The 12,267-nt window shown below is 30.8% G+C and overlaps 1 protein-coding gene across 1 annotated transcript; it reads left to right on the top strand.

Moving 5' to 3' along the window:
- The first annotated feature begins 374 nt into the window (after positions 1-374).
- Positions 375-2,228, top strand: LOC127078327 (isoleucine N-monooxygenase 1). The gene is made up of 2 exons (XM_051018777.1): positions 375-1,338; positions 1,418-2,228. Exons 1-2 carry the CDS (start codon positions 391-393, stop codon positions 2,054-2,056), a joined length of 1,587 nt encoding a protein of 528 aa, XP_050874734.1. The 5' UTR covers positions 375-390; the 3' UTR covers positions 2,057-2,228.
- The last annotated feature ends 10,039 nt before the right edge of the window (positions 2,229-12,267 follow it).

Below are 12,267 nucleotides of genomic sequence, written 5' to 3'. Positions count from 1 at the left end.
TTTATAAAATAAAGAACTTAAAGAGTATTTAACAAATGATCATGCTAACTAGTATTCCTGGGACACTGATTAAAATTTTCAAATAAAAAAAATATATTATGTTCAGTTTATTGAATACATATAATTTTTTTTAAAGTTGATTATTTATATTTTTAATACACTGAATATATATATATTTAAAAAAAATTACTCGTTAGCATTTTCCTTTAATAAAAATAGTAAAAGGACATGTATTTGAACATTTTTTTTTAGAATATACTAGATCAACCATTTTTCTCATAGAATTGGTGAAATAAGATAGACACAAAATTATACATTATAAATAGGAACCTTACCTATGACCAACCTCATCCATCAATCATTGTTTACTTGAGAATCTTTTTTCAAAGTATGATTTACACCAATAGCTTCCTCGTGTTACTCCCTCAGTCCTTATGGTCTCTTTTCATTATTATGTTTGTTGGCTATATGGTAATCAAAACCATAAGATACCATAGCTCTAACAAACCTAAACTTCCTCCAGGTCCAAAACCATTACCTATAGTTGGTAATCTTTTTGAAATACTTGCAAATAGACCTACTCATGCATGGATATATAGAACGCTGAAAGAAATGAATACCGAAATAATATGTTTTCGGCTCATAAATATTCATATTATTGTTGTTAATTGTCCCACCATTGCCCTTGAATTCTTCAAAAAACATGAATCTAATTTTGCATCAAGACCAGACACCATGGCCGGTAATATCATCTCCAACGGATACTTGACTACATTGTTTGGACCGTATGCCGAACAATGGAAAAAGATGAAGAAAATTACTGTTAAAGATTTGCTCAGTCCATCCCGGCATCAATGGCTTCTAGAAAAAAGAAATGAAGAATCTGATAATCTAATATTTTATGTGTACAACAAATGCAAAAATGGTGGCATGGTAAATACTAGAATCGCTATGCTACATTACTGTAGTAATGTGTTCAAAAAAATGTTTTTCAATACCAGATACATTGGAAAGGGTCCGAAGGATGGAGGGCCTGGTCCTGAGGATGTTGAACACGTTGACGCTACTTTAGATTTGCTTCGTTATGTATTTTCTTTTTCTCTCTCAGATTTTATCCCATGCTTGAGTCTACTAGACCTAGATGGTCATAAAGACAAGGTCAATAATGCATTAAGGATAGTGAACCAGTGTCATGATCCTATTATTGAAGAAAGAATCAAACATTGGAATGATGGATCAAAGAAAGTTGAAGAGGATTTGCTAGATGTTTTGATCAACCTGAAAGACGAAAATAATAATCCGTTGTTGACAATGAACGAAATCAAGGCTCAAGTTATTGTAAGATTTTATTTTATTTTATCTTTCTTTCGTATGTAGCTACACTAACAAATGATATACTGATTAAAATTTAATGCAGGAATTGATGATGGCAACGTTAGATAATCCATCGAATGCAGTTGAATGGATATTGGCCGAAATGTTGAATCAACCTGAACTACTTCAAAGAGCCACGGAAGAGTTGGACACTGTAGTCGGAAAAGATAGGTTGGTAGAAGAATCAGACATTCCTAAACTCAAGTTCTTGATGGCTTGTGCAAGAGAATCTTTTCGTCTCCATCCCGTAACAGATTTAACTCCTCCGCGTTATGCCATGAATGATGCGGTTGTTGGAAATTACTTAATCCCAAAGGGTAGCTATGTATTGCTTGGAAGAACTGGTCTTGGCAGAAACCCAAAAACATGGAGTGAACCAAACAAATTTATACCAGAACGCCATCTCAAGAATGATGGGTCTGATATAACTTTGAGAGAACCAGACTTAAGGTTCATAACCTTTACTGCAGGAAGACGTAGTTGTCCTGGTACCCTACTCGGAACCACGGTGACTATTATGTTATTGGCTAGGTTGCTCCAGGGATTCACCTGGAGTATACCTTCCAATATACCTAGAATCAATTTGGCTGAGGCTGAGGGTATGTTGTTCCCTGCTGATCCCCTTATGGCTATAGCAAAGCCAAGATTGGCAGACGAATTCTACAACTTTGGAGGCAAGTAGAAATAAGAAGATAAGACACTATTCTTATACCAAATCCAACCATTTTACTTCCTTTAAAAATTATGTAGTGTTAAGGGTGAATATAAAAATAAGGTTAAGGATTAGTTTTAAAATAATGTTGTTTTGTGTCTATGAAAGCTTTCAAATAAATAAATAAATATGGATTATTTTGTTCCAATGAACAATTGTTTCGAATTTCTTAATTTAAAGTTTTTTACATTATTGATTTTTTCTTATATATTTCAAATATTGATTTTTTTTTTATTTCAAAATTCTAATAATGGTTCGAACTATTGATATTTTTTTTTGTCTCTGACAGAATGCATGTCTTAGTTATAGTAATCTTCTATATAATATATTAAATGTGAAGCAATAGAATATATCACGACACATTATATGTCACATACTCTATCTTTGCCACATCATAATTATTCTTATGTCACACCTCCCAATATTCATCTTCTTTTTTTAAAAGGTAAAAGCACGTACTATTTTTTGTTGAGGTTATGAGTTCGGACTTTAGAAAAAAAAATATTAACATAATAATTATTTGGTAATTTTGAAATATACTATTTGCTTAAATCTTATATCACAATATTTATTTATTTTGAAATGAGTTTTGAATTATAAAAAAAGAGAAAAAAATTATGATATATTTTTTTAATATAATATCTCTAAAATAATGTTAATTCATTTTAGTTTTAAAAACTTAAATGGTATATTACCCATCATATACCACTTACTCTATATTTATCATATCACAATTATTCTTTTGTGACACCTCCAAATCTCATCTTTTTTTTTTTAAAAGATCAAAGGTCAAAACACATACTCTCTCCGTTCCTTTTTAAGTGTCGTTTTTTTTTACTTTTTACACATACGAATAAAGTTAATCATTATTGTTACTTTTTAAACAACAATTCTTATTTTACCTATAATACCCTTAATCATTTATTACATTTATTTTACTTTTTTTTCTCTATATATAATAATTACTTAGGGATAATTTTAACAAAAGTGTATTTAATACTACCTAAAACTTTATAAGTGACCATTAAAAAGAAACAAAATTTTATCAAGAAAGTGACTCTTAAAAAGAAACGGATAGAGCACTATTCTTTTGTTGAGGTCATGAGTTCGAACCTCGACAAAAACAAAAATATATTAACATAACAAGTATTTTGTAATATTTAAATGGTATAATAGTTTTTATCATACTACTTACAACAAAGAATACTACCATGAAAAATCAATTGTTTGTTTTAACGTTTGATTTTGAAATAATAATGTATTTTTTTTAATATTATTTGATAAATTTATAAGTTTCTTGCCTATAGTATATATGTAACTCATTATAATAATAATAGTTTATCCTTATTTTAAAAATTATTTTGAAGCTGATAAATTCAATACTAATTTTAAATAAAATTTATATTTATATTTATATTTATATCTATCTATTTATTTATATAATATATGAGATTAATTATTATACACTGTCAGTGTAAAATTTTTTACACAATCAATTCATCACCATCACCCGTTTGCATTATTTTATAGATTTTTAAAATAAAAGTCAAACTTGTTTCAACATCCAACGGCTATAATTAACTGACGGTGTAAAATCCTTTTACACTGTCAGTGTATTTCAATTAAATCCATAATATATTTAATCGGAACACATATTATGCCACATACTCTATACTTGTCACATCACACTTATTCTTACCTCGGACTTCATAAAATTCAGCTTCATTTTTCAATAGATCAAAGTCCATATTATTCTTTTGTTTTAGTTTTAAAAATTTTAATGGTATAATATTTTTTATCATACTACTTACGATAAAGAATACTACCCTGAAAAATCAATTGTATGTTTTAACGATTGATTTTGAAATAATAATGTAACTTTTTTTAATATTATTTAATAAATTTATAAGTTTCTTGCATATAGTATATATGTAACTCATTATAATAGTTTATCCTTATTTTAAAAATTATTTTGAAGCTGATAAATTCAATAATAATTTTAAATAAAATTTATATTTATATTTATATCTATATCCATCTATTTATCTATATAATATATTTAATCGAAACACATATTATGCCACATACTCTATATTTGTCACATCACACTTATTCTTATGTCGCACTTCACAAAATTCAGCTTCATTTTTTAATAGATCAAAACACATATTATTCTTTTGTTGAGGTCATGAGATCGAACATTGCCAAAAGAAATAATTTTTTTTGTTATTTTGAAATATACTATTTGCTTAAACCTTATATCACATTATTTATTTATTTTGAAATAAATTTTAGAATATAAAAAGAAAGAAAAAAATTTGATTTATTTTTTAAATATAGGGCCCGTTTATTTTTGCTTTTTTTAAAAATGATTCTTATAGTGTTATATATTTTAGTGTAAAAAAAATTTACAAAGAAACTTTTCATAAAAGCTTCAAATGAAAATTTTGTTTGAATAGTTATTCTTAAAATGTTATTTTAGGTATTTTATCATTTTATCGAAACTTTTTTTGGATATCAAAATTTCAAAAAATCACTTAATTTTGAAGCTATTTCAAATAGCTTTTTCTAAAAATCATTTTTGAGATACAATTTTTTTAAAAAATTGTGATTTTGACTATGTTTTGATCTTCAATAATGTATATTTATGTTATACAATTAACAATTCAATCTTTTAATTTATAAAAAATAAATTTAGAAAAACTTGTAATATTTTGAAAAACATTTTTGTAAAATCCATTTTCAAAAATACAAATAAAAAATCCATTTTTTTAAAGCTAAAACAAATTGGCCCATAATATCTCTAAAATAATTTTAGATAATTTTTAGAATTTTTTACAAAAATAACCCAGTTTTTCAAAACTTTTTTCAAAATAACCCCGTTTTCAAAAATATTCTCAAACTACCCCACTTTTAGGTGGAGGCGACAATCCAATTGGCGCCTCCTCTTAAAATTAGAGTGCAGACGCCAATTGGATTGGCTAGGGCACATGGTGCAGCCAATTCAATTTGCGCCCCATGTGTATTTTTCCAAAGGATGTGCCAATTGGATTGACACCTTAGTGTATTTTGCAAAAAAAATTGTTAAACAGTCTACGTGATACATAATTTCGAAATATGATCAATTCATATTAATATAAATTCCTGTTTACACAAAAAAGCCTAATGTTGATGACCGGGGTCACCTAACCGACCTCTGGTCCCACATCCCCTAGCTTCCCGAACCCGTGACCCTAATCCATGTTGATGATTCACCACTGGTGTTTGAGCATCCGAGAGGCCAAGAACATCACTACCAACTACAAGAGATGGCCTATTGAGATAGTCAGACAAATCAGCATAGTCTTCAGTATGCATCGAAGGTGTACCGCCATAGCTGAGTTCATGACTCATGCCAGAGTAGTTGGGTTGTGTTTGACTTATTGGTGGGCGATCGAGACGGTTGAAGGGAGACATGGATGTGAATGATGCGTCGAGGAAAGGTTGGAAAGATTGATGGGGTGTTTGGTAGAGATAGGGTTGTTGGAGGTTTCGGTTTTGTGAGGTTTGGGCTTCTTGGCTATGGTAGGAGGAGGGACGATTGGTATTGAATGATCGTTGTGTATTTTGGCTAAGGCGACTTTGGTAGGGTGATATGTTGGATGCGAAGCGATGTTGGGTCTCTGGTTGATGATCAATTTGTTGGTGGTGGTATGTGGTATGCTCTTGGTATTATGGTTGGGTGTATGGCATGTTTGGGTTGTATGTTTGTGTGTTTGTGGAACAAAAAGTTTGACGGACAGGGGGTTGTGTGTATCCGGTCTGACAATGTTGTTAGGGGTTAGATGTTGAGGCGTCTGGTGTGTAAGTTTGCTGGCGTGAGTCGTACAAGTACATATCCTCGGCGATAAACTGAAAACCAACCGATATGTACCAAGCCATATAAGTACGACTTGGTTTTTCTTCATTTGGCATCACTGCGTCAGTTAAGACATGGTCATGGCGGTGCTTCCATTTGCGACACTCAGATCTTGCGAAGCTTTGCCATGGATTGAAGTTCCATTGGTCGTTAACTTTGTGTAGATGCCATTCTCCTAGGCTTGTTGGGGGATCTGGGATGTGATGAAGCATACTGAACTGCAACTTCACACGATCACTATTGTGCATCTCCACAGTTGTGAATCTTATTATCGGTGTGCCTGCAGTCCATACGGCTGCGTCTTCTTCGTTGACTTCATGGTCATGATCCAAATTTAGGTATGGACGACAAATGAACTGAAATTTGAAAGTAACTTGGATTATAAACTTGGTAGAAGAAGTTAACAAATTATAACGAAATAATGAGGTTATTATCCATACGTCTGTCGGTCGAAGGTGATCCAAGAGATTGCGATACTGGGTAATACAGTGTCTAGGACATTTGTTATAACTCATACCATGTGTCGACCATCTGCACCAAAAAGGTAAAAATATTAGTTATAGATAATAATCGTTAAAGTAAGTAAATATATAACATTTTAAACAACTTACTTTTGTGCATACGTGAATGTGAAAGGGTTGTTGTTGACGGGCACTAGGGACGGTAGTCTTGACCAACCCCATGCTTGGAGCAAAACAACACATCCAGAAAAGGTAGATGTGTCTTTGTGTGAATTTTTACACAAAGAACTATAAAGATAGGCTAGACAAGCGGATCCCCAACTATAACTTCGTATTCTATCTACATGTCTTAGTAAAGGTAAATACATAACATGCATACTAGAACCACTACCTTCGAGAAATAAAAAAGAACAAATTAAAAGCATAATGTAACACCTAGTTTTTATTATTCAAGCCTCTTCGGAAGAATGCTCATCTAAATGTAAACTGTTATAATATGACTTAAGGCGTGAAAGGAGTATACCTTGACCTCTTGAGTTATCATCTAACAATTCAGTATCCAAAAGGTCCATGTAAATTGAATTCGCATAGTTGGTTTTACTATTTACAGCTTTACCTTCAATAGGCAGCCCCAAAAGCATGTAGACGTCTTCTAACGTCACGGTACACTCACCGGTTGGAAACCAAAATGTGTATGTCTCGGGACGCCATCTTTCGCATAAAGCAAGAATGAATTTATTATCCACCAACCAAGACATAATTTTGCTTATATGTCCAAAACCGACGAGTTCAACATAAGGTTGAATCATCGGGTCCATGTGGACATATTCGTGGACCCGAGTACGGAACCTTGAAACATCCTATAAAAGAAACAAGAAAATACTTTGCTAAGTTGATATGTTATTAAAAGGTACTCTATTAGAAGGTACTCTAGACAAATAACAAAAGAATAAAATGCTTACATAAGTTGTTATGTTTGCAACTGTTCCTCTGTGTGATTCGCTCATTGACAAACATGGATCTGCATGACGATGAAACATCCAACAGTGTTTTCTACAACCTGTATCCACGATCAGAAGGCGAGTTAAAGATGGGAGACATGTTCCGCACTAATGAAGAATGTGTGCGAGCTATCAAAAAATTCCACATGAACAACTCTGCTGGTTTTACAATGAAACACACTGATTCGAGAAGGTATGTCATCAAATGTCGTAACATCCTTTGTAAGTTTCGGTTGGTTGCGTCTTACAAAAAGAAAAAATACTCTTGGGAGATAGCTTCAATATACCCATTTCACAGTTGCATTGCAACTAACGTTGAACAAGATCACTGTAAATTAAGCGCTGCATTGATATGTCGAGACATTCTGTCGCTTGTTAACAAAGACCCATCAGTGAAGGTGAGTATAATTATATCACATATCAGAATAAGATATAATTATACTCCATCTTACAAGAAAGTGTGGATTGCGAGGACAAAGGCTGTTGAACAAGGATTCGGCAACTGGGAGGATTCATACAAAGAATTATCACGGTTTTTATGGGCACTAAAAACATATCTCCCAGGAACTGTGGCAATTATGGAGACATTGCCAACAATGACGCCAGGCGGAACCTGTGTTACAGGTAATAGAATCTTTTACCGTCTCTTTTGGGCGTTTGACCCATACATCAAAGGTTTTGCATTCTGCAAACCTATTATTCAAATTGATGACACTTGGCTATACGGCAAATACAAGGGTACTTTGCTTATGGAGGTTGCATAAGACGGCAACAACAATGTATTTCCCATTGCATTTTCTCTGGTTGAAGGTGAAACGGCTGGTGGATGGGGTTCCTTTCTTCGACATCTCAGAACACATGTGGCTCCACAAGCGAATCTCTGTTTGATTTCTGATAGACATGCTGCCATTGAGAGTGCCTATAACAACCATGACAACGGATGAAATGATCCTCCTTCTACCCATGTCTATTGCATTAGACATATTGCACAAAACTTCATGCGTGCAATAAAAGATAAGAATCTTTGCAAGAAGGTGGTGAATGTTGGGTATGCTCTAACTCAGTCGTCATTTCAATATTATCGTGATGAAATTAGACTGTCTAATGAAGACGCAAGAAGATGGCTGAATAACATACCAGTAGAGCAGTGGACAAGGGCATTTGACGGAGGTTGTCGATGGGGCCACATGACAACAAACCTTGTGGAATGCATGAACGGGGTATTCAAAGGCATTAGAAATCTGCCAATAACCGTCTTGGTCAGATCAACCTATTATAGGTTGGTTTCTATGTTCACAACCAGAGGTGAAAGATGGAGTGCGCTGTTAATATCTGGGCAAGTATTCAGTGTGTGTTGCATGAAAGTCATGAAAGAGGAGAGCATCAAAGCTATCACATACGCTGTAATAGTCTTTGACCGTCATGGGCAAAATTTTAGCGTCTAGGAAATAATGGATCACAACGAGGGGAGACCAAATTTAGCCTATGCTGTCATACTAAACAGAAGTTGGTGCGACTGTGGAAAATTCCAGGACTTCCGCATTCCTTGCTCCTATGTCATTGCAGCATGCACATATACTCGCCAAGACGCTTACAGCCATTTATCTGATGTGTACAAGGCCATCACTGTCATGAATGTATATAATAAAAGCTTCTCGGTGCTACCAATGGAGGAATACTGGCCTCCATACGAAGGTGACATAGTTTGGCACAACGACGAGATGCGCAGAAAGAAAAAAGGAAGACCAAACAACACACGTATCAGGACAGAAATGGATACGACAGATAAAATGATAAGACTATGTAGTATCTGTCGTCAACCAGGACACAACAAGAACAATTGTCCCAATCGAGAAGCATCATCTGGGTCATAATCTTTTTGTAACATTGTATTTTTGTAACCTTCAATTTTTATATATCATTAAGTTTCTGTTACAACGAGGTTCACAACAAACATCACTACAACATAAGCAAACTGAAAACAAAATATTTCTAACTGATCACAACAATCAAAGTGATGTCATCTCGTTCGAACATCATTTCCCTAACATCCTTATCAGTTTTCATTCGCACCCAACCAAAGATATTGTCGAGTCTCTCAATACTTCTAATTTTTGTCCTTTCTGGTATTTTCCCATCTAACCAACGAACCAGCTCCCTCTTCAGTTGATCGAAAGTAGTGATGTTCCAGAAGAGCATCAATTGAGGTTTGTCTCTCGCATAAATCACCTTTCCATAGCGGCGACGAACACCAAGCATGATTGCCAAATGATGAAATGAGATATGAAAAAATGATTCACACAACACCTCTATTTATAACAAAAAAATTTGCAAAATAGACTGAGGTGTCAATTCAATCGGCGCCTCCTTTGGAAAAATACACATGGACGCTAATTGAATTGGCTGCACCATGTGCCCTAGCCAATCCAATTGGCGTCTGCACTCTATTTTTAAAAGGAGTCGTCAATTGGATTGACGCATCCTCCTAAAAGTGGGGTACTTTGGGAATGTTTTTGAAAACGAGGTTATTTTGGGAATTTTCTTGAAAAATGAGTTATTTTAGTAAAATTTATTTTAAAAATTAAAACGGTACAATATTTTTTATAATAAATATGTGATCTTAAGGTTTGATTTGGAAATTACAATGCAACAAAATTTAATATTACATGATATATTTATAATTTTCTTACCTATAGATCACATCTCCGAGATTTAACTCATTACAATAGTTTATCCTTATTTATGTTTGCCACATTACAATTATTCTTATGTGGTACATTAAAATTCATTTTCGTTTTTCAATAGAACTAAGAACATGCTATTCTTTTGTTGATTTCATGAGTTCGAACCTAGGCAAAAGAAAAAATATATTAACATAATAATTATTTTGTAATTTTGAAATATACTATTTTCTTAAACTTTATTTTACATTATTTATTTATTTTGAAATAAATTTTAGATTATATATATAAAAAAAAAAAGAAAATAAACTTTGATATATTTTTTCAATATAATATCTTTAAAATAATTTTGGTTAATTTTTATTTTAAAATTTATAACGGTATGGTATTTTTTACCATACAACTTACAACAAAGAATATTACTATGATAAATAAACGTTTGATTTTGAAATCATAATGCAAAAATATTTAATATTATATGATACGTTTATAATTTCTTTTGCATATAGATGACATGTCCGAGATTCACCCTATTCCAGTAGTTTATGCTTATTTTAAGAAATATTTTAAAGAAGATAAATTCAATATCAATTTTGAATAACATAATCTAAGAACTCAACAATTACTCCAAAATAGTATATTCTTTTAATAAAAGTTGAAATCATAGCAAATGTAAAGTTGAAACAAATGTCTATAGTGAGAAATTAGCTTTGCACAAATTCTAAAATTATTTCTATAGTTTTAATGTTAAATATTTTATGTAAAGTTATTTTTTTAAAAATGTATCATATATATTTTACCCCTAATAAAAATAAAGTGTACTATATAATGTATAATGTATAATGTATTTTATACTTGACTCCCTAATAAAAAAAATATACTATATACATGATATTATAACTTTTGTTAATAATATTACTTAAAATTATATATATTATCTGACCTCTCAAAACTCATCTTCACGTTACAAAAAGGTCAAAACACATACTATTCTTTTGTTGAGATCATGAGTTTGAACCTTGACAAAAGCAAAATATATTAACACAACAATTATTTTATAATTTTTAAATATACTATTTACTTAAACCATATATCATATTATTATTTATTTTGAAATAAATTTTAAAATTATAAAACAAGAGAAAAGAAACTTTGATATATTTTTTACAATATAATATCTCTAAAATAATTTTATTAATTTTAATTTTAAAAACTTAAATGGTACAATATTTTTTTATCATACTACTTACAACAAAGAATACTATTATGACAAATAAATGGTTGATTTTAGCGTTTGACTTTAAAATCATAATGTAAAAAAATTTAATATCAATTTTAAATAAAATAATCTAAGAATCCAACAATTACTCTAAAATAGTATATTCACTTAATAAAATTTGAAATCATAGCAAAGATAAAGTTGAAAAACACACACATATAGGGAGAAATTAATTTTGCACAAATTTTATAATTATTTCTATAATTTAATCTTAAATATTTTATGTAAAGTACTTTTTCAAAAAATGTATTATATATTTGACCCCATAATAAAAAAAGTATATTATATATATATATATATATATATATATATATATATATATATATATATATATATATATATATATATATATATATATATATATATATATATATATATATATATATATATATATATATATATATATTATATATATATATATATATATATATATATATATATATATATATATATATATATATATATTAACTTTTATTAACTACGTACCTTACCTAAGTTTATATATACTACATGACTTACCGAGAGGTAGAATAAACAAAAATTAATATAGTAAGTAAAGGTAAAGATCCAATATCCATTTTTAAAATGTACGAGCTTTACAAAAATGTTTCTCATCTCCCAAAGTAAAAAAAATAAACTTGATTGGAACAACCATGGATAATACCAAATTTTTAGGGCTTAATATTTAGCATCCATCTCGACCACAAAAGCCACGCGTAAAATCCTCATTGGTATCTATTATCCACAACCATGGGTAATACCTTTTTAGCATAGTGAATCTTAGATTTAATATTTAGCATCAAATCTCGACATCAGCCAGCGTTGACTCTCAACATCAAAACTACTAGTTTCAGAAAATTT

Source organism: Lathyrus oleraceus, chromosome 5 (assembly GCF_024323335.1).
Source record: "Lathyrus oleraceus cultivar Zhongwan6 chromosome 5, CAAS_Psat_ZW6_1.0, whole genome shotgun sequence".
Lineage (NCBI taxonomy): Eukaryota > Viridiplantae > Streptophyta > Magnoliopsida > Fabales > Fabaceae > Lathyrus > Lathyrus oleraceus.
The sequence above is the reverse complement of the archived record's forward strand: the minus strand, read 5'-3'. Positions and strand labels throughout refer to the sequence as shown.